The sequence below is a fragment of the Populus trichocarpa genome, chromosome 3 (genome assembly GCF_000002775.5).
Source record: "Populus trichocarpa isolate Nisqually-1 chromosome 3, P.trichocarpa_v4.1, whole genome shotgun sequence".
NCBI classification, from domain to species: Eukaryota; Viridiplantae; Streptophyta; class Magnoliopsida; order Malpighiales; family Salicaceae; genus Populus; species Populus trichocarpa.
The window spans coordinates 13,434,276-13,456,776 of NC_037287.2; the positions used below are offsets into that span (position 1 = coordinate 13,434,276).

Below are 22,501 nucleotides of genomic sequence, written 5' to 3' on the forward strand. Positions count from 1 at the left end.
ATTTTTCACTTGTCATTTTCTTAAAGATTTAGCATATCCACGTTTAATTATGAAGATACTTTGAATAAATATACGTGCGCCGTGTGTGTATTGTCTATGGCAATAAAAAAAGATTTATGAATGCGTTTTAATGATATTGTACCACGAAGAGCTATTAATTTTATTTATTTAATTATATAACAATAAAATTATTTTTTTAAGAAAAATAATAATTTAAATTTAATCAAAGCAAAATATATAATTTTCTAGTATAATTCTTTCTGTTTTACTAATATATTCTTTAACAAAAAAAAAATTTTGGGCTATGTTGTTAATTCAATAAAAACTAAAAGAAATAGAATAAAAAAATAAGCGATTTAAATAAGGATAAAAGAGACATATTTTTAATTAAAACCCCTTCATGATTTGTTTTATATGTTTTAGCAGAAAAAAATATTTTTTTTAAGTAATAGCTTATAAAAACTATAAAAGCAAGCTTTAATAATAAAATAAAAGGAATTATATTTTGATAATTTTGATGTTAATATATTAAAAAAATAAGAATAACATATTGTTGGTGCACTGCCATGAAAAACTTTTTGAAATATATTTTTAATTAATTATATGATAATATAAAATACATTCATAATAAAGACAACAAATAAAATTAGGGAGAGAATTTTTTTTTTTCAAAACCTTCTTTTTTGATTCATGTAATATTTATTTTGTTTAGAAAACTATAATGATTAAACATTTTTTTCATTAATTATTCATGATCATAAACTTAGAAAAAATCTGCATAGGTTAACATATAAAAATTAACAAAGTAATTGCTCACATTATAAAATAAATGTCAAATTGAATGGGATCTAATGAAATGATATCTTAAATATAATTTAAATTATTTTACTATAATGAGTTTTGATTAAAATTCAGAAGAGAAATAATAAAAAAAATTAATTACAAAGGGCTTAAAAAATGCGATTATTAATATTATAAAAATAGTATAATCTTATTTGAAAACAAATTTAAATTTGAATGGTATTTAATAGAATAGTATACTAAATATAATTTTAATTATTTTATTTCAATACTCTTAATTAAGATTATAATAAATAAATAAATAAATAAGAGCTTTATAAAAGAGTCTAGAAATCTGGGTTTGAATGGGCCAACTCCTAGCTCAAAATAAAAAGGGTTAGACGATTATGCGTAGACGTGTAAAGCCGAGCCCACACTTCTAGCTCTCTTTTTATGTTTAATTTTTTTAAAAAACAAAAAAGATGACGGGTTAAATTTAAGCCACCTCATATGATCAAAAAGTCAGGGTTCAACTTCTAGGACCTAAAAAATTCATTTTCAACCATGTTTTTACCTAAAAGCTCTTAATAAAAACTCTCAAGACCTTAATAAACTCATTTCTAACATTGAATCATGCTTTAATATGTTAAAAAGTAAATAATAAATTTGAATAGAAAATACCTCCAAGCTTGATTTACCTTTTTCGGGAAGATGAATGATAAAAAAAAGTCACTTCAATGACATTATTCTTATAAAATGAAACATATTAACATAAATATTAGTTTTTTTATTTTTAAAACATGACCAATCAATCACTATCTTTTTTTTTTCTTGTTTTTTCAGTTGGTTTCACTCTCGATCCTTTCTTAAATTTAAAGACTAGAACATGAAAGAAATGAAATTTTGAATCAAATCTTGAAATTCTAAAACTACAAGGATAAAAAAGAAATCAGTGAAGAATATATAGACTAAAACTATTTTTTAATGTGAATTTGAGAAAGGTCAATTTGTTTTTTGATTGTCAGTTTGATCCTTTTTTTATTATGTCTTAAATTTACAAATTCAAACTATATTTTATTAAACCGGCTTCCAATCAAAGTATGAAACTAATCAAAACTTTAAATTTTCAAGAATATGCAAAGAAAAGAAACAACTTTCAAAACACATATCAGATACAATCAAAGAAATTCGATACCAATATATATATATATATATATATATATATATATATTCACCGTGAAGCTGTAAAGTGAAACCATTGCTATGCTTTTTTTATAAATAAAACAAAAATCATTCCACTGTATATGTGGGTTGCGGGACAGGCACAAAGAGATTCAAATATTTAGGTGAAAATTTTTGGCTGTATGTGGCCTTGTTCCACTTGCCCACGATTCTAATCCACTAACCAGGCAGCCAGCCATTGCAATGGCAGTCACTTTCATTCAAGAACTGGGACCACTAGCTAGCATATATCCTTTTTGGGTTCATCATTGAAGCATGCTTCTTCCCAAAGGATGGCTTTTAGTGGCTTCATCTTCACTCCTCCTATTAATTAGTGCAGTTTTTATTTCCCGTCGCAATAAAGAATCCATATCAGAATAAGCACATCTTTCACAGAAATCTTACCTACAATGTGCTCTCAGGCAGGCATGGCCTTAGATATCAAGAATCACCCCATCATTGCTGATAGTACTCGAAGGGATACTCCATCAAGTTCTCAGTCAAAAGATCATATGGTTGGAAACAACTGTGCTCCCTAACGATATTCTCATCCATTCAAACTGATTTGTTGTGTTGCTTTTCTATGTCCAATCAATTAAATAACAAGCTTTGGCCTTACTTGTGCAGTTGCCTAGTTGCTGCCTCCTGAACTGGCAAGTGATGTCATAGCATTGATACTTGCATTTTGCCACCTAAAAATCAATCTCTTACCATGAGTGTTTTGTTAATTATGTTAGTGTTTATGATTTCTTTGATTCAAATTTTGTCAAAATTATGGGTCATGATTAATTCGCAATATTGATAAATTAGGATTGGATATTGTTATGTTTTTAGCAGCAAGTATAGGATTACTATACTTTTATAATGGTAATATTATGGACGACAATAATTGTATAATTTACAATGGAGAAAGTAATAAGTTCTTGACTACAAGATTAGACATGTCACTTAACTAAAAAGATTTACATGTGGTTGAATTAAATAGAATTTAGGAGAATTAAAGTTAACATTACTTGGAGGATGAAATACGAGGTGTGTCCAATTTCTTATATTGGTGTATCCATTTCTAGTGATGACAATATGAATTCAATGTTTGGGCTAACCACAAAAAATGAACTGTAAATTTCAGAACTCTATATAAATAATAGACCACGATAAGAAAAGTCACTTAATATAGAGTTCACTTAGTAGGAGAATCAATCGGTATGAATTAGATTTTTCTTATAACATTTATTAAATATCTTATTTATATATTATAGATTACGATGATAGTTTTTTTATATATGTATTAGATGTATTATTTAATACGGGAAGCTCAAAAAACTGCTGTTATACTCCATGAAAGAGTTGATGAGATGAGACATGTCATGACCAATACTATATTCTTTTTGTGTTGTGATGGACTTCAAGAACTTAAGAAGATTGAGCATCTTGGAATGACATTAGCGGATGATGAAATCATTTTCGTGAACAAGGATATTTAGTTGGGGAGGCAAGCTCATCCATGAGTGATTTAGATCTATTCATGAGTTGAAATGATTTTGATACATATTTGTTCACGACTTATGATAATATTTAGATGTAGTTAAATGATACACTTGAATTTATAAGAATTAATCTTGTTTAATTATTCATGAATTTAGTTGAAATTAAATTAAGTTAAATGTTATGTGAATTGAATTATGAATTGTTGAGTTGATTGATAGAGTTAAGAGGTTAGAGAAATTGTGTCTGTAAATTTTTTAAATTTGAATTGTATATAATAATATATTTGATTTTACAAACTGTGTTATTCTTCTAATTAAACTTTTAACTGTTTTACATCAACAATATTTTATTGTTACAGTACTACTTTGAAAAGAAGAGAAAATCTTTAGCCTACAGATCACCAGATCCAATATGACAAATGACATTTGAGCTCATGACATTTGAGCCTGCTTCTCTAACGAGACCTTGACAGGTGTGTACTTGACATGCCACTTACGCCAATGTGTTAATATATATATATATATATATATATATGATGGACACATCCAGGACGGCCACAACCCAAAAGTCATAATATGCTTTGAAATGACTAAATGGTCCCAAATTAGGTCATTTCCTCAACGACTACTATTTCAGAAAAGTACAACTCTTATATAAAACTTTCCATATATATATTAACTGTTAAAATCCAGCAAAATGAACTGCGGAGCCATCTAGTTGTAAAATTTACAACAAGTTTGTTCGCAAGCATATGCATTGTTCTAGCAGCCATTGCGAGACATTTGCTATGACCTTTTCATGGCTGCAAGTTGGGCCGGTTCAACTTTGACTCCAAGAAAATCCAGCTAGGACAAGACCAGATGTTTGCTGGTAACAGCAGCCAGAAAGTTGGGCTGGATGTTTTCACACCCCGTAGCATGCCCAGGATTGGTAACAATAAGGTATAATTCAACTACAAGAAATCATTGATTGAATTATCAAGATGACCGCTGTTACAGTCCCCGATCGCATGCCCCGCTTCTCAAAGTAAATTGTCTGGGAGAAAATGTTTTTGCCGGGGGTACCAGCATGGAATCCATATAGTGCACGAGCCATGAAAGTGCAGAAGCTAATCATTATAAATGTGGCAATTACTACACTGCTCAAAATGGAACAACTTCTAAAATTCGATGTCATTCATCGAAAAGGGCGTGTTAACATATACAACAGCAGTAGCCTTACCGAGCAGCAAACTTTTCTGTCAGCAACTTCTTTTGCCATCAGTAAAGAAGCAAAATATCAACTCTCTCACTTAGTGCCATCATCAAGGGAAACAAACACGAAAAAGTGATACATAGAGAGAAGCATTGAAGGTGCCAAAGATAGGTGTGGTGAAGGAAAATATTGCCCTAAGAATGGAACAAAATATGAAGACCAACCATCCATTTGAAGTAATGCGTTCTGTTTCTAAAGCTAGGAAATGAGATCGAACTATATGTGCTGCTATATATGCAAAGATGCTCCGTAGATCTAGAACGGATGTGATTAGATATCAGGCTGTTAATGACTTCTACTTGAACCTCGATGAACAATTTCTCCGTCCAGCATAATTGAGTCTTGACCGTCTACTTCTCAACGGTGGAGACCAGTTCTCTCCATTTCTTGCCATCTTGCCGCTGATTTTGCGGTATTCTCTTGATCTTAAAACTCCCTCAATAATGTTTAAATCTTCATGAATTTCATGTCTTGAAAGAGATGCCAGAGCAGGCAGTATCTCCTTCTGGAAATCTTTCATTCTCCTTCCCCGTCTCAACTTTGAGCCAAAATCTTTTGTCTCCACATCATTTACTTCATATGGCTTTGATGTCACGGAATTTTCATCCACATTGCTCTCCGTTAGATCCACAACTATTAATTCAAAAGAATCACAAGTATACTGGGGCTCCTCTCTAGTCTCATTTCTGATTTCTTTGGCAGACGAATCTTGATAGGAAACTGAATTCTCCAAAGACAAATTTATAAGTGATTCAGCTGCTCTTTTCATCAAACCATCCACTTTGGCTGATTCTTCTTTCTTGTGGTAGCATTCATTTTTCAAATCACAACTGTTGGAAGTTCTTAGGTCATTCTCATCTGATGAGGCATCAGCAACTTGTGCCCCTAAGTGGCTTTTCAAATCAGTGTTCACATCACCAGACACATTGCCACATTGCGCTGTCTTTCCACTGTTTGAATCATTATCATAAATGCCAGACTTGCATGAAACAGGAGATTGATTTCCATGTCTATCATTTTGAGACTGATATACACATGAAAAGACAGCGTCTTCCACTTGGCTCTTCTCAGAGGTCAGTTCTATAGCAGCTAAACGCATTTGATTTAAATCATGTAGAAGACCATTTGCAAGTTTCGCCTTCAGCACAACATTATCATTCTTAAGGTCGCCACTGCAGCTGCCAATGTCTACAAAAATGTCTACTGGGGAGCTGGCCATGGGCTCTGGCCCTGTAAGGTTCACTACCCTACCGCTTATTCCATTATGGTCGGAACTTCTAGTCCAAACATTTGCGCTCCTAGTTGTGCTGTTTAAATCTACTTGAGCAGCATGAAGGATATCAGAAATTTCATTTGAGCAGCCATTGACTCGTTTCTCCCAAGAAGTGGTTGGGCAAGTTTCTTCCTGCACGCTCCCAATAACTACTGCAGATACACCTGCTGAGCTGGCCGGTGAAGGATAGGCCAATAGAGGATCATTTGAGAAACATGACGGGTCATCGAGGCAAACTTTGTTGAGGTCCAAATCAGCTTTTAGATGTGAAGTGGACTGTTGAATTTTGGTGGAAAGATTATTAAACAGGATATCATCATGTAACTCCATAATTCCTGCTTGCAAGAACAATAAGAGGAGCTAAATATGATGGTGGCTAACCATATACCTAAATTGCACAAGATCAAAATCCTGAAACACACATTCATGGATAAAAAATACTATATTGACTTCCAAGTAGTGATTATCAGTACCTTCATTCGAAGAGGTCTGCTCTCGGCAGCATTCACTATGTTCTTGAAAAGAGCTGCTTTCTGCAATCTCAACAGATGGATCTTTCTTTGCTCTAGTTGAGAAGATTAAATTGGAGAAGGCAGAAACTAGTGACTTGTGCTTGCCTGGGGAATAAGTTTCTGGAGCAGCACCGCCAACAGAAGGTGTGCATTTTGCATGATCATCTGATATCATCTCATCTGATTCCAAATCAATCACAGAACAGTACTGATGAGTTTTCTTATCAAACCAAGTCCTCAATGCACCTTCTGTTCTTCTATAGTCAACTCCAGTGGTCAGGGAAAGCTTCAACTCCTCAGTACCTGAAGAGTAATTAGAAGAGAGAGGATGCTTAAAGTCTATGGGTTCTCTTAAGCGATGATTCCAAGCATGTCCTATGCTTGGGAGATCCTCCTCGACATGGCTGATGAATTCATCAGCAGAGAGCTGAAGATCAAGAGGCCTCTGCTTAAGCCTATAATATGCATCTTGGCACCCATCTAACAACTCCTCGCTTGTGGAAGGTGTTGAGAACACCTGAAAGACAAGATCCTTACATTAGCACAACGAAAAGCGTGTATGATGATTGTTTTAAAGCTATCTAGTGAAGTTTTCCATGGAAAGATATAATACATGATACGCCAGTTGTTGATGATTCAACAACCACTTGTCTTTTCTGAAGGACCAAAAAGCCTCAATCTAACCAAATTAAAGCAGGAAGCCATTGAAAGGAATTAAGAGTATGTCTCTACTAACTGAATTGCCAACATTTTTGTCATTGCTATAGGTTGGACTTTCATATGGCATGCCGTAGAAGACTTGAGCTTGTGCCACAAAAACACGAGAAAAAGAGCCTAAAAACCATGATTGAAAAAAAAACCCTCCTCTCCTACATTAAGGATCACTTTTAAGAGCAAGCTCATAGTTGGAGGTTTCATTTACCTTGGAAAATGAGGAAATTCCTGTTTCTTTCACCAGCGGTTCAACTCTTGTAGGATTTGTAAATGGTGGTAAAAATGATTGCACATTTGCATCCCATGAATTGTATGCACCACACCCCTTACAACCAAGATTCTTCATTAGTGACTTCTGTGTCCTATATAACTGATGGAGTTCATGGACCTAAAGAAATACAAGTAAAATGAAGATAAGAGTATTGTGGCAAAACCATGGTTTTGCAAACACGTAAACTTCTATGTTTCATGCCATCAACCATGACCTTATGATTCACCCATAAGATAAACCATATTAAAAAAGTGTAACCCAAAATCTCAGAGCTCAGCTTAGTTTTAGTATGACCGAGTAGTTCAAGCTACATATGACAGAAGTGACCCAACATTCTGACCAAACTCAAAGGAATCATATGATATCAGATTTAGCTCAAAACATATTATGATGCATGTTGAATGTTGAGGTCAAACCTGAGTCCTAAATATAACCTCCTGCTTGAGAATTGTCTTCTTTATAACTTCTTTAAATGAATCTGTGTATAGCTGTACAGAGTTCAGATCTAAATCTCCTTGCATCAACATCTCCTTGCTAGGATTGAACAAGTCCATCGCATCACATCACGAATCGTACCCTAAGCTGCATTTTGTGATCATTTGTCTCCAAAATCTATATTCCATCCAGTAAATTCCAAATAAAATTTCTAGTTATGAGATGGGCAGCACCGATAAGAACCAAGAAACCACCCATTCACCATCCCTACATTTTCAAAAGAATTGCTAGTTATAAGATGCCCAGAATCAACCAATGAACCGGCAACTCTATGACAGTCTAAGCGGCACCAATGAAATAAGCTTTCCCCTGCTTAAAGCACTAGCAAAATCATATGAATACTAAGCAGCACTAATCATGCACATGAAAAACAAACTCCAGAGAAGCTATTTACACGTCAAATGAGAAATGAAGTACATATCAACAGCATGTCTACAACCGAAATCATCACCAGAGCCGTTGACATCCTTGCAGGGTCACGAACTCTGTTTTCAGCGCCCAGATGTAACAGTACCACCAACAATTATGCATGTCCCACACAATGCAAAATATGATCTGACTCGCTCTATAGTTAACTCTTCCAGCACTATTCAGTAGCAGAAAAAGTTCAATGCATAGAAGCCAATGCATACATGGACATGGACATGAAATTTGGCCAATAAGAACCCAGATATGGCTTAACAAAGGACACAAATTCCATGAACACTTGGACAACGATGCTTTCTCAAATTTCCCATTCACCAAGCCAGCCCCAAATGGTTCCCAAAGACCCCCAGCCACAAAAGAAAGTAGCCTCATTTTTTCAAGCCACAAGAAATGACTCTGATGCCTTCATAGCCAATCAAAATTTTAAGCCTTTATACGATGAGACTCATGTACACTACAAACTAAGCCAGTTCTCAAAAAAAAAAAAAAAAACCGCAACCAAACTAAGCCCTGATAATTTGCATTAATGACATGGGATTTGCATATTAACAACGGAAATAACTTCGCTAATGATTCACGAACCAAGTAGAAGCTCAATATGTATTCTTTGGCATGTAAAGTTTATATCTTGCAAACATTTTGGCACGAGTTATACAAGGACATTCAACGGATCAAAACTCCACTTCATATCCAGCCCATACACAATAAAACACTGTTATAGTAACCCCCCTCAAAAAAAAAAACCAAAACAATACACAACAAAAACATGTTATCAACAACAATGAAACTCAAATCCCAAAATGATGTAAGAAAAGAAAAAAAGAGAAGGAAAAGAGAGTACCATGAAGCAAAGAACCCATAATCTTCAACTTCTTCTTTAGAAACCCACATGGCAAAGAAAAGAATGTAAAAACCATACAAAACCCATCATGAAAGACAAGTAAAAAAGAGAGGGAATCAGATCAAAGAGAACCCAATGAGAGAGATAAATTATTTTCTCTCTCTCACTGAATATAACGAGAGAAGGAGTGAGAGACTAGAATTGAGCTACTAATATAGTTAACAGTGAGGGTTGTGTATCATTTCTTTTTATGGGTTAACTTTCTGTCTCTTTCTTTCTTTGCTTTCTCTGTTTTGTGATTCCATCTCTCTCTCTCTCTCTTAATTTTAATTGTAATTATAATTGTTTTTTAAAATATTTTTTATATTAAATTAATATTTTTTATATTTTTTAAAAAAATTAACACATCAAAATAATCCAAAACATATAAAATTATTTTTTAACAAAAAAAATTTAATTTTTTTAAAAATAAAAGTTAGAACACACTTAAAAATACTTCTAAAAATACAATTGTAATGAAATTATAATTTAATTTCACTAATAATTTATTATAATTTTTATCTTTATAAAAATATTTAATTATATTATTTAAAATATTTATAAAATAAAATTGAATTAACAATTTTAATTATTTTATCCTTAGCTTATATACTACGGGGCTAGAAAATTATTTATTTATATTTTATATTATAAAAGACATGTTTAGTTGTCTTTTCAACGCTTTTGAAAGAACAAACCCCCTAAAATAAAGAAGCTAATTCTTTATAAAAAAATCAGTGAAAAGGACAAATAACAATTTTCTTTTGTATTTATTTACACAGGAGGTATTGTCTTCTTCAAGAAATTGGCAGTTCACTGCACACAAAACCGTCAAGCTAGGTGATAATGATAAATAATAGCCTCGTTAAAATGAACACTGGAAATGCTACAGGGAATAAAAGCGGACAGTTTTCATTACACAAACCCTGTATCCAACCGAACATGAGCAGTATAAACATGATGACATTTTCGAGCATAAGCAAAATTATTCCCCTTAAAGCCGATATCCAAGCAATCCTCTCTTTAAAACGCGAGGGTCGATTAAAGCAAATTAAAGTCTCCTACTAAGGTCCAAGGCTCCTGAAAACCAGTTGAAAACTTACGGAGACGAGTCCATAATCTATCCCTGAAAGCAGAAATAGGACTAGCATAGCAGAAGCATTGCAGCCCAGCATGATCCACCACTGACAGAAGTTAAACAACGAAAATGAATGTGATGGATACAGAGACATGAATCATCTGAGAATTCCATAAAGATTAATATATATTAAACTATTTGAAATCTTGATTCATTCTTCTTGACTTCAAGATTCTTTTTAAGTGTTATCTTGGTTGCAACTCAATATTGATATGCTTCTATTAATATAAATTCGATCCTCTCAATATACAAAAATGTTGTCTGTGCAACGTGATTTATTGGGAGTTTAAAAAAGAAAATAAACCTTCTATTTTCTTAATAAAAAATTGGATAGGCAAATATGCTCTTTGAGCATTAAATGATCAATCTTCATCTAACATACATTGGACAAACTTATTTTAAATCTTATGGCATTTTGAAATATTTAATTATATTATTGAAAGTACTAGATATTAAGAAAAACAACAAGAGATTTTTTTAAAAATAATTATGAGACATTGAATTTGATATTAATGCGGAATCCAATGACGAACAAATCTACTGATGGGCCTTGTAGAAATTTAATATCTTCAAACTCATAACAGATGCTAGCAGAAAATTCATTATGCACTGTCAATTTGCTGGTTTATGGACAGATATGAACCCTACTATATATGTCCCATGCATGTTCTCGACTCGATCAAATGTTACTTTAACAGGCTGTACATGATTACTGGGATGCCTGAATTGTCTCGATCTTTTGATTATTGTAAATCAAGTGTTGTTTTATGCTGTGTTTTTTTCCGTTTTGGTGTATTTATGAGAAAAAATATTTTAAAAAATAATTACTGCTATATTTTTATATACTATCTTTAAAATTATACATACATTATTATCCAATGGTTTATTAAAGATTTCAAGCAACAGTGAAGTAAAATTATTCAATTCGTTACAGAGAATCCTAGTAGCATTGACCGACCTCACCTTTCTCTGTTGCTTCTTTTCTTTTCTTTTTCTTCTCTGGGGACAAAGCATTGACTAACTTACAACTATTATTGTCGTGGAGCATGGAGCGAGGATCAATATAATAATTTTTTGCGCGCATATCAACCTCCCAAACACAATCCTTTTCATAAAAACGACCGATACTTACCAGAGAAAGAGACGTTCTGGGCCACCGAACTTGGCGTTGTGACAATGACTTGTCAAAGGATGTTACGTGCCGGTTCGGTTTCAGAGCTTCAGTCGGTCGGTGGTTATGTCAGAAGTAACCAAATTTGTTACCTCTAACAACGCCATAGTAAATAGAACATGTGATGATGCTAGACTTTGATCTTGCTGTTTTCTACCTTCTTAGCGCATTATGATTAAATTAATCCCTCCATATTCATTGATCTATGATAAACCATCCAATCAAAATTAAGAATCTTGACTCTTCTAATGTCACTTAGATTAAAATTCCAATTATCAAGATCATGTTCGGAAATATGGCTAGCCGTGTATTTTTAGGATTTTTTAATTTTATTTTGTTTAAAATTAATTTTTTTATATTTTTGTATTTTTTTTAAAAAAGTGATATCAAGATTAAAATTTTAAAAATAAAAAAATATTATTATTTAAATATATTTTTAACTAAAAACAATTTTAAACCAAACCTATAATTAGCAAACCTCATCGAATGCCTCTTTTGTTTTTGTACACGGAGAGTAGAGGTTGCATTTTAACTTCTCGTTCAATAAAAATCCCTCCATATCGGAAAGACAATTCAATTATAAATTAAAAAAAAACCCCAACAAGTTCCTTAATGATTGAGATTTCTTTTTTTGTCGGTGGGTTATCATAAACGTATCAAGTCTTCTTCTTTCTTTTCTTTTCCCCTTCTTCTCGTTGTCTCGCTTCTTCAATGAATGTTTTAGTTTCCCAGATTCTATTTTCTATGTTCTAATATTATCTTGACTTTGACCTGTCATATTTGATGTAAAAAAAAAAAAAACTTTGGTCTGTGATGTATAGTTATTATTAAGTAATAAATTCAAATGCCTACCATAGTTATTGCCAATTATTCATTGTCACTCTCGTAACATTTCATTAGAATCATTACTGTATATTTTTTTTTGAAAAAGTTCGGTTTGATACTCGAAGGTTTTTTAAATTTTTTTATTTTTAATATCCGTAGTTAATTTTGAGTTTTGATATTTCGGTACTTAAATTTTAATTTTTTCACGTTTTAGTTTTTTAAGAACTGAAAAGTAAAAGAAAAAAATCATTGAAAAGAAAAGGAAAAAAAAGTTTTGATCAACTATATTTTAAATATAAAATAATAATTTTGGTATTTATAGGTTTGTGTTGAATAGAAAAGTTTGATGTAGGTTATTTAAGCCCTCATTCATGTTGGAACTTGAATTTGGGCCTGAAAATGTTTTTTATTTTAAGTTTAATTTTATATTTTTAGACCGATCAAAAGATATTTAATGTTTAAAATGGAGTTATTGCTGCATCCTCGTCCAAAGGTTTTTGTTGAAGTTGTTCCAATTGTATTTTTCTTTCGCATCCTTTTCAGGCATCAACTTGTGGCCTGGAAAACAAATACACTGTCACAACTATCGCACTCCTGAGCCCTTCCGGAATCGAGTATGTGTGAAGTTTCTAGTTCTCTATCCTTTATCTGATCATAACTGTAGAGAATCACTATTTCAATATTACTGCGACTTTTGATAGGTTTTCTTATACTTTCAATTAATTGTTGTCAAGCTAACGCTCGGTTACTTAAACATCCTCCTCTTTCCTCTCTTTCCAGTGGGCTGTGCTCACTTTATTGGTTAAAACCCATCGTTTGATTTCGGATTTGAAACCAATCTTCTTTTAAAAGACATCTTTGATCAATCCATATATTTGTAACGCTTCTTTGATTGTGAAGTTTGAGAGCATATCGAGCTTGCAAAGGTTATGCAAGATTAAACAAGCAAGAGTTTACTTGTATTTACTTCCTTTCCACCTTTTAAAGCAATTTTTCGTTGTTTTATGGCGGTTTCTACGTGTCTCTATGCATTGTCGCTATTACTTGGAGTCCCTGATTTTATTTGTTGTTTTATTCAACTGGACTCTGTTGTTAAATAATTTTCCTCCATTGGCAGGTTGTGGTTTTGATAGGCAGTTCCATGAGTGCTGCTGATTTATCTATTGAGATTGCTGAGGTAGCCAGAGAGGTCCACATTGCATCCAGATCAGTGGCTGATGAAACCTACGAAAAACAGCCGGGGCATGACAATCTGTGGCTTCATTCTATGGTAAAAGTACTAATCCAAGTTAAGAATGGAAATTGTCTATCATTAGAGAGTTAATGATTTTGTGGGGGCCGGCAACTGTTTGACCATGGTGCTAGGAGATGGCTTGATCTAAAATGCTTATATTTTTCCAAAAACTATTCAGGTGGAAAGCGCCAGTGGAGATGGTACCGTGGTTTTCCGATTTGGCAGTGCTGTCGTTGCTGACATTATTCTGCATTGCACTGGGTATTTTTTATTTAGTTTTGTCCAGTTGAAAAGATAAAGCAAAATTGAATACTGGTTTCTTACAATTTGCAATTGTTCTTGTTATTGAATGAAGCCACAGATTGTGACTGTGGATGACAATCGTATGGGACCACTTTACAAGCATGTTTTTCCTCCCATCTTTGGCTCCAGGGCTATCCTTTGTTGGTATACCATGGAAGGTTGAACTCTAAGATATTGTCATCTGCCATTGTTTTGATTTGTTTTCGCTACATCATTGAAACTAACCCTTCGTCTGTGATTGGTCCTAGGCTGTCCCTTTTCCAATGTCTGAGTTTCAGAGCAAGTGGATTGCTGGTGTGTTATCAGGTCGATTTGTGCTTCCATCACCAGAACACATGATGGACGATGTTAAGGCCTTCTATTCTACACTTGAAGGTGAAGCTTCTGGCATTCCTAAACATTACACTCGTAAGATGTTAGATTCTGGGGGGTACTAAGCCAAGCCTCATGTTTGTTTGTCTGCTTTTTTTTTCCCTGACAAATTAATTTCCATATTTTAAAATATAAATTTCAGGAGCGATAAACATCCACTTCATTTTCCTAGAAGTTCGTTTATCACCTGCTTATATTACAGTCTAAGCTAGCGTTTTGTTACTCTTGTGGACAGTACAGATAAATACAATATAAACATAAATGTGTTTGGTTAATAAGATAGAAGATAAAAAGATAAAAATAAATATGTATTTAGAATAATTTTAAAGTAATTTTTTATATTTTTAAAATAAAAGGTACAAAAGAAATATGTTTTTATAAATGATATTTTTTATTTTTTATTCCGAAAATATTCTTGTAAAAAACTTTTAATTTTAAAATTATCCAACTAAAATATGTAAGAATAAAAATAATAATTATTATAATTTTAAAACTCAACTTGAGGGTTGATCCGGAGCAAAGTTCAGGTCATTGGTTGAGGCATGGATCACAGGTTGGGTTAACTCGAGTTAGCATAAGAATAAAAATGATTATTATTATAATCTTAAAACTCAATTCGAGGATCAACATGAGACAATGTTAGGTTATGAGTCGGGTTGACCATTGACCGGGGTCAATATAGGAACAAAAATGGTTATGATTATATTTTTAAAAACCTACTCAAGATAAGGCCCTAGTCACGTATCAAGAGGGTCAACATCAAATAAAAATAATTTTTATCATAATTTTAAAACTTGATTTGGGGTTCAACTCGGGGCAAGGCTTGGGTTATGGATCAAGAGGGTCAACCCGGATCAATATAAGAATAAAAATTGTTATTATCATAGTGTAAAAAACTGACATGAAATCGACCAGAATAAAACTCAGATGAACAAGATCCAGGTCACGGGTTGGAAGAGTCAACACGAATTGATCCGAGTTAACATATAAATAAAAATAGTTATTATAATAATTTTAAAAATTAACACATTTTAATCTAATTTTTTTTATCAAATTATTAAAAAAAAACGATGAAACAGTAGATCCATCTACCTACTTTCTTAGGTCTCTCTTAATTTTATTTTTTTATGATATCGAGTGAGGCTTGTCGTATAAAAAAAAAAGAAAAATTCTTCGTCGTATCTAAAAAAACACCATTTCATTTTTTTATACTTATTTAAATTATTTAGATACACTTGTCTTCTCCTTTTGTTTTCTTTGCCGTATCTTTCTTTCTTTGTTGTTTTTTTCAGAAATGGCAAGTGCATCCGGGTCCAGTAGTCCTTCAGCTCCAAGCCTCGGAAGGAAGATTGTGCCTTCAACAGGGGTTATTGGATCTGGGTTTTGGTCCATCAAAGGAATCTCAAGGAGAGTGGTGTGTTCCAGCACCATTGAAGGTTCAGAGAAGATTTCCCCTTCTCAATCTGGATTGCCCAGGTCAGTATTTTGGTTATGGACTCACTTGTTTTTTTTAGTCTCAATTGGGAAATGAGTCTTTAATGCAAGTGGGTTTTGATTAGTAATGGTTTTGGTTATTTGTTTGATGGTGAATATATGCTTGTTTTGTTGAATGAAGTGGAAAAAAATTTTAGAGTTCGCAGCTGAATTGTTGTTGCATGAACCCATGTAATTGAACTTTCAATTTAATGAAAGAATCAAGTGGGGTGGACTTTGTTGGTTTTGTAAGCTTGATGTTAGATATGGTTACAGTGTGCAAGTTTGTTGAATCATTAGCTGGATATCAATTCCAAGGTGATTTTTGAGAGGATAGTTTTTCAAGGATATATTAATAAAGTGATTATGAAGTGGTATTTTGGTTTGAGCAGGTTATGGAAAGTTAGAGCTGAAAAAACTGTCTATTGAGTTCATGAAGAAATGAATTAGTAATGGAGTTTAGTGATTACAAGGTGGTGAATGACGTTCTAGTGTCATTTTCTTTTTCAGCTGAATCAAATAGCACAGTAACTTGAAGTATTGTGTATATGATGAGGGAACTCTGATATACTTGAACAATATCTCGGTGACTGCTATATAGATATAGCAAAATGGTGAATAGTTAGCTTAGTCAACACATTGAGGTTTACATAGCATCCTGTTCTGCGAGTGAGCAATGATTAATTTGAGTTCATCAGCTATCCCAAAGTGTATTAGTTCCCTGGCGTGTCAATTATCTTGTTCAAATTGTCTGGTTTTTAGGAGGCTAATGTAACGGCACCTCGATATCAAAGCTGCCTAGGTTACAGATTAGAGTTTCCCTTAAAAGAACAGGTCATGTTCATAAAGTTGGCTTTGTGAAGGTGATTGAGGAGTTCCAAGAACACTATGAAGTCAGAATGCAAATGATGTTTTGTTTCCTCTCCGACAATTCTATTTCTTGTTAATATCTGATTTGCAGAGTGCATCTGTTTGATAGCCAGCTAGAAAAAATTTCAGATCCTCTGTCGATAGCGAATGCTGCATTGGTTGTACGATTGCTTTCATCTTTTTAGTTGATTTTCAAATAAATCTGACTTACTCAACAAAACATTTTCCTCCATTCTGCACTATTTAGGGCGATAATTTTTGTGATATTTAAAATTTTAAATTCTTTCTTTATAACTTGAACCTACACCGTGACATGGCTCCTTTAATTTACCGTGTTAAAAGTTTTGCACAATCATGGCTCAATAACCAAGTTGATAATAGATTGTGCTTTCAGCTGGATCTTCATTGTTTTTCCCATCATGTTTCTTTCATTACTTTCAGAGATTCAATCATGTCATCACAAATAGTGTTAACCACTGATTTTTCCCATCATGACTGTATAGCCTGTACTTCTAGATGAGTAATCACAGTAGTTTAGTACGAGTCTCTTACTATTTTGGACTCTAGTTTTCTTGGTATTGATGCTGGGGGTTTTATGTCCATGAGGCCCTTCACTTGAATGTTACTTACACTGAGATTTAGTCATATCAACTTATACTTGAAAGTACCTTGCATCATGTTGGTGCAGTTCTAGGTTGCCTCAACTTTTTAGTTTCAAAGAATTATAGGAAGCGAACCAAACATTTCTTGTTCTAGCTGTCTCTGTATCATACTTAGTATTAAAGGACTAACAGCTTGATCCCATCTTCCCTTATATTAAACAGTTTATGTAAGATAGATTCATAATATTCTCAGACAAACCATAAGCATTGTTATATTGAATTCCAATCCTTGTCTCCAGCTAAATGCATGTCTACAATTACCAAGCTTCAACAGCACTTAGGCTGGAGAGAAAAAACCTTGTATCCTGCACAGCGATGGAGAAGGTCTAAGGTAATGTGCTTCTTAAGTTTCTTCAGTAAACAAGCCGCATGCCTCCTGGAATGTGATGCAATATGTTTCCTCCATTTGTTCAGATATTTAAATACCTCCATCGAAGATAATGAAGTTGATCATGCATTGGGTTCTAACGGCTCAGTTTTAGACTTTCCTCCTAAACGTCATGCCATCATTTCCTGCCTTCAAATGAATGGAAAAGAGGTTTTCCGCTTTGCTGTTAGATGTGTGCCCCAGTCTATCGAGCGTGCTCTTGAAAAGGCCGGTCTCACTGGGTCAAGCATTGACTGGCCACTGATCCACCAGGCATGAGATATTTTATTGGCCCTATTAACTTTTGAAAGGTAATATAACAAAATTTTGACTAATTTTTTCTTTAATCACTTATTAGATATATATATATATATATATATATATATATATATATATATATAGAAGAGATTTAAATAATTTAGACTTTAATTTTTCAAAAACTCAATTTTTTAGAAGTTTATCAAAATTAATTTTTGCTGACCTTTTGGTTTGACAAATATGCATTTTATGGTTCAGGACCTTCAGGTTTTTAAAGTAGAATGATCATAAAAAGGGTAAGGCAAAATGATTCCTAGATTCACTTCCATTTGCGCCTTTAGGCATTAGGAAGGGCTGAAAGCAACTGGGAAAGATCTTGATGTCCATTAATTGATTAATAGTTAGATGATATTTAATTTGCAATAGGAATGGTTTAGCTAAGTTCACCAATGGTAGCAACTGTAGTCTGCTGAAAATAAGCAGGTGGTGATAATTCTAGTAAGGTAGTTTACACAGACAGAATTTGTGAATGAAACCGCTTGCAGATTATACGAGACTACTTACAAGTAATTCTTGCAAATTCTCATATGCTGATAGACATTTTATAATAGAGTGCTTATAAGTAACAACAATCGATTTCTGCAGGCAAATCAAAGGATCATTGATGCAGTTGCAACATGCTTAGAAGTCCCGCCAGAAAGGATCATATCAAATGTGGCAAATTATGGTAACACAAGTGCTGCTTCCATTCCATTGGCTTTGGATGAAGCCGTCAGAAGTGAGAAGGTGAAGCCAGGCCATACCATTGCAACTGCAGGATTTGGAGCTGGTTTAACTTGGGGTTCTGCGATCATCAGATGGGGTTGAAATCTTAAACTTCCGACCAATTACCATACAGAAGAGTAAAGAGACTTCCCTATAAGGTGCAGTTCCCCAGTTCTTCCATCCGGTCCCGTTTGTATTTTGCAAAATCTAACAGCTCCCTTTTGTCTGTCATCTTTTTGTTGCCTTATTTTTGGAAATTTGTCTTGAATTTCCAGTGACTGCTAAACAACCAGATATGAGCATCTCTGCATGCCATGGCCTAAAATATGAAGAATAAAAAAAAGTAATATCGATTTCCTTCAAAATTGAGTAGCTTTACAAATGTTACAAATACAAACTAATCTAATTTTCTCTCCACCTATGCAATAAAGGTGGTTAGAAGAAGAAAAAAACAAAAATAAGTAGATATAATAATTACAACAGCCAGAAAATAACAGAATTCTGGTCATTGATCAAAGTCCCTTGCTTTTAGCCTAGAATGGATCCTCTGCAAAGCACCTTCAACAGCCATGTCAAATGCATCCTTTCTAGCTCTTAAATCCAATGAACTCCCATGCTTCCTGTACACAACTCGTGGTATCAATTCTATAACTCTCTCCCTCATCCTCCGGACTTCATCTCTTGGTATCCCCATCAACACATCCAAAATCCTCAACCCTTTAAATACAATATCCTCCTTTGGCATAAAAACAGCAAAATCTCTATACATCTCCTCTGGCAAATGCCATCCATATTGTGACTTTGCGGATAGTTCTTCAAAGAAAACTGGTATACAGCCTGCAATAATCCCATCAAAAGTTGACCTCGTAGTTGGTGTATCCCCTGGAGGCTGCAAACAAAATGTTGCTCGTAACATTGGCCTCATATACCTTATTGGGTCATGCTCACATACCCCATTAGAGCAATCCACTATATCACAAACTTTCCTCATCTTGGAGTAATCGTGCCCTCCACCATTATTAACATAAACGTCGCTGCTATCACTTAAGCTGCTGTTTTCACATTCATTCCTGATACTCCTCCTGATATTCGGTGAGGAACCAACACCACCCCCACCTGCAAACAGCAACAGAGTGGTCCTCTTTGAAGCCTTGACACGTTTAATCCAAGACTCAAGTAATCCTAAATTTGGGGGATGAAACGATGTCAAATAGGGCACGGCCTGTTCTTGCCAAGGCCAGGCCCTTCCTTCAACAATCAAAACAGTGAGATTATAAAACTCTGGCAATTCAAGAAACGAAGTACCCCAAATAGGAGGATTAACATCTACAGATTGAGAGAAATCCAAAGCAGGCCTTGACATGACCAAGAAATGATCAGCCCCATGATTCCTTGACCATATCCAACCTTCATTGTCTTGCAAATAATCATACAATTCAAGCCCATGCTCCATGCTGTTGTTAACAGCCGGACCATATAGATATCTCAAAGAATCAATAGCTGCATAGTAAGGTAAGTAAATGGCATTGGCTTGATTGGGATCTGATGTTAAACATGGGTATTCAAGCATCCTACGATGGAAGATAAGTTCCAACAATAATGGGTTTGAACGGTACCAAGATTGAGACTTATTGTGTGTTTTGGGGCCTAAACCATGGTTTGCTAGGTAAGGACAGAAGTTATCAAAAAGTGGGTATTCAGAACAGTTTGTAAGGAGATCAAGATTGAACCTTGATGGTAACCGTCTGATGTGGATCCAACGCTTACTGCAATCTGTTTCTGTGTCTGATAATTGTTGAGAAGAGATTGAATCAATGGAGATGAAAAGGAAGCAAAAGAAGAAGAAAGAAATGGTTTTGCAGGCCATGGATATACAGGGGGAGAGAGAGAAAGAGAAAGAGAAGTTACGAGGAGAGGATAGAAGTAGAAGGATAGAAGTAGAAAGAAAGTACCACGATCATCGCTAATAATGTCTTCCATGTAACAACATTATTGTGTTTTGTATTTTAGTGGGTGGTAAATTATTATTATTATTTTTAACTGCAATACTACTTCTAGATTTATGTTGTGGTAAGAATAATTGTTTTGTAATTTAGAAGTAGAGACGAGGTGTTTTTCCTCTGATGGGTTCCCTGTTCCTACAAGTGTTGTGTTACGAGGAAAATAGACAAGATGAAGTGGAAAATTTTGACTAGCAAGTTAGAGAAAGAGTTAAGCCCAGGAAGTGTAGCCCTGTAATATGGGAGGAGGACAAAACTTAATTTTATATATATATATATATATATATATATATATATATATATTCAGGTTTATATTCGAATCCTTGTAGATTCCAAAATGTCTCATTCTGTTCTTTATAGTTTTAAATTAGTTTTTTATGAGGATTTTATGAGGATTTTTGCTTTTGAATTAAATATAAGCATAAAATATTTTTCGTGCTTTGTTCCAATTACTTTTGAGACCCAGGCCAACGTCAGCCCTGGGTCCCCCGGGTCACAAGCCAATACATCAGGTCGACCATTTTTAGCATCAAATGGTGTATTTTGATTTTTATTGTTTTGGATTTTTTTGTGAATTTGTAGATATAGAAATCTTTGATTTGGCCATTTAGTTCAATATTTGATGGTATTTTAAGTTTTAACCCTTAATGTTTTAGTTTTAAATTTTTATTCTTAGTACCTTTATCAAATTTTAATTTGTTTTTAATATTATTATTGGATCCATAATCTTAATTTTTTTTAATTTCATCACCTGGGTTAGCTGATATTTTTATTTTTTTTTGTTCATTGATTTTTTTTGTTTGGATTTTATTTTTTTTTGTTTGATTTCTTAGGAATTGATTATTGATTATTTTTTTCATTCGTCTATGATGTGGAGCCGTAAATTTTTCTTAGCTATTATTTTTCTTATACCTAAAAAATACTGGGCCGGCCTGCAACTAATAGCAGACAAGCTATCTAGTATGTAACTAACAAGGCAAGGACTGTAGGATAAAATATGAAATAACAAATTCAGTACCTCCCTCTCCCTCCCCCGCTCTCTCTTTTCTTGTATTCTTCCTCTTCTTCTCTGTATCTTCCATATATAGTTGAGCATTACTCGCACTGATAATACCCTTCCAGACTTGTATAGAAACTTGAAAGAAATCCAAGTTGGTACCATTTCCATGAAGCTTGCTCCAGGATGTTTGTCAAAGGGCTCGGTTTCTAGAAGGATTAGCCCAATTTCTTGTTGGGTTTCAGGATAAGAATTTGCTCCATGAATTCGAAAAATACAAGACTCCTATCAGTGAAAGAGTTGGGATTATTTTATGAATCTCAACTGTGAAGAATGGCATCCATAGGAGATTTCACGTATTGTTTCCAACTTGGTGACAGTTTAACTCTTTTTCGTGTGAATTCAAATTAACATTATTTTAATGTTTTTTGTTTTTTTAGGAATAGTGGCATATAAAATACTTGTATTTTTATTTTTATTTTTATTTTTATTATTATTATTTGTATTGAATTTAATTTAATTTTTTATTTGAGTATTTATACTCACAATATTTGATGATCGAGTACTCGAGTTAATTTTTGTTATGAATTTATGAAGGAAAGTAAAATTCATTTTCTTGAAATTAAAACTTAAAACCTAATTAATTAATTTTATTGGTTTTTTTTTTTTTTTTTGGCAATGGTAATAACTAACATGCTTGTTGATTTGTGAAGTAAACTTTTAAAATTACTTTATTGGCCAGGATTTAGGAG

General features: G+C 33.5%; 3 protein-coding genes across 9 annotated transcripts; 1 reads left to right on the forward strand and 2 right to left on the reverse strand.

The window, feature by feature from the left end:
• Nucleotides 1–4,589: 4,589 nt before the first annotated feature.
• LOC7479214 (uncharacterized) lies at nucleotides 4,590–9,521 on the reverse strand. 5 transcript variants are annotated; one of them, XM_052451749.1, is made up of 6 exons: nucleotides 9,276–9,521; nucleotides 7,930–8,215; nucleotides 7,451–7,630; nucleotides 6,490–7,045; nucleotides 6,333–6,351; nucleotides 4,590–6,296 (listed from the first exon to the last, which is right to left on the reverse strand). In XM_052451749.1, exons 2-6 carry the CDS (start codon nucleotides 8,065–8,067, stop codon nucleotides 5,039–5,041), a joined length of 2,151 nt encoding a protein of 716 aa, XP_052307709.1. In that variant the 5' UTR covers nucleotides 8,068–8,215; nucleotides 9,276–9,521; the 3' UTR covers nucleotides 4,590–5,038. The 5 variants fall into 5 exon arrangements, with proteins under 5 accessions (XP_052307709.1, XP_024452253.2, XP_024452252.2 ...); XM_024596485.2 differs by having other exon boundaries at nucleotides 4,590–6,351; nucleotides 7,930–8,125; nucleotides 9,276–9,520; XM_024596484.2 differs by having other exon boundaries at nucleotides 4,590–6,351; nucleotides 9,276–9,520.
• A 3,027-nt stretch (nucleotides 9,522–12,548) lies between these two features.
• LOC7479215 (beta-ketoacyl-[acyl-carrier-protein] synthase III, chloroplastic-like) lies at nucleotides 12,549–19,117 on the forward strand. Of its 3 annotated transcripts, XR_008058863.1 has the most exons (8): nucleotides 12,562–13,062; nucleotides 13,566–13,718; nucleotides 13,861–13,943; nucleotides 14,038–14,143; nucleotides 14,234–15,833; nucleotides 17,602–17,693; nucleotides 17,777–18,040; nucleotides 18,633–18,780. XR_008058863.1 is itself a non-coding variant. In XM_052451713.1 (3 exons), exons 1-3 carry the CDS (start codon nucleotides 15,652–15,654, stop codon nucleotides 18,852–18,854), a joined length of 630 nt encoding a protein of 209 aa, XP_052307673.1. In that variant the 5' UTR covers nucleotides 14,747–15,651; the 3' UTR covers nucleotides 18,855–19,117. The 3 variants fall into 3 exon arrangements, 1 of the variants encoding a protein (XP_052307673.1); XR_008058864.1 differs by lacking the exon at nucleotides 17,777–18,040 and having other exon boundaries at nucleotides 12,549–13,062; nucleotides 18,633–18,770; XM_052451713.1 differs by lacking the exons at nucleotides 12,562–13,062; nucleotides 13,566–13,718; nucleotides 13,861–13,943; nucleotides 14,038–14,143; nucleotides 17,602–17,693 and having other exon boundaries at nucleotides 14,747–15,833; nucleotides 17,777–18,002; nucleotides 18,633–19,117.
• LOC7465523 (probable xyloglucan galactosyltransferase GT19) lies at nucleotides 19,087–20,707 on the reverse strand. Its single transcript, XM_024596413.2, has one exon. The coding sequence runs from the start codon at nucleotides 20,617–20,619 to the stop codon at nucleotides 19,258–19,260; it is 1,362 nt and encodes a 453-aa protein (XP_024452181.2). The 5' UTR covers nucleotides 20,620–20,707; the 3' UTR covers nucleotides 19,087–19,257.
• Between the last annotated feature and the right edge of the window lie 1,794 nt (nucleotides 20,708–22,501).

Coding starts and splice junctions, on each gene's coding strand:
- LOC7479214 (XM_024596485.2), bottom strand. CDS start 8,067: ATGGACTTGTTCAATCCTAGCAAGGAGATGTTGATGCAAGGAGATTTA. Junction 7,631..7,929: donor AGGTTATATTTAGGACTCAG/GTTTGACCTCAA, acceptor GTATTTCTTTAG/GTCCATGAACTCCATCAGTT. Junction 6,352..6,489: donor GCAGACCTCTTCGAATGAAG/GTACTGATAATC, acceptor TCTTGCAAGCAG/GAATTATGGAGTTACATGAT.
- LOC7479215 (XM_052451713.1), top strand. CDS start 15,652: ATGGCAAGTGCATCCGGGTCCAGTAGTCCTTCAGCTCCAAGCCTCGGA. Junction 15,834..17,776: donor TCTCAATCTGGATTGCCCAG/GTCAGTATTTTG, acceptor CCATTTGTTCAG/ATATTTAAATACCTCCATCG. Junction 18,003..18,632: donor ACTGGCCACTGATCCACCAG/GCATGAGATATT, acceptor CGATTTCTGCAG/GCAAATCAAAGGATCATTGA.
- LOC7465523 (XM_024596413.2), bottom strand. CDS start 20,619: ATGGCCTGCAAAACCATTTCTTTCTTCTTCTTTTGCTTCCTTTTCATC.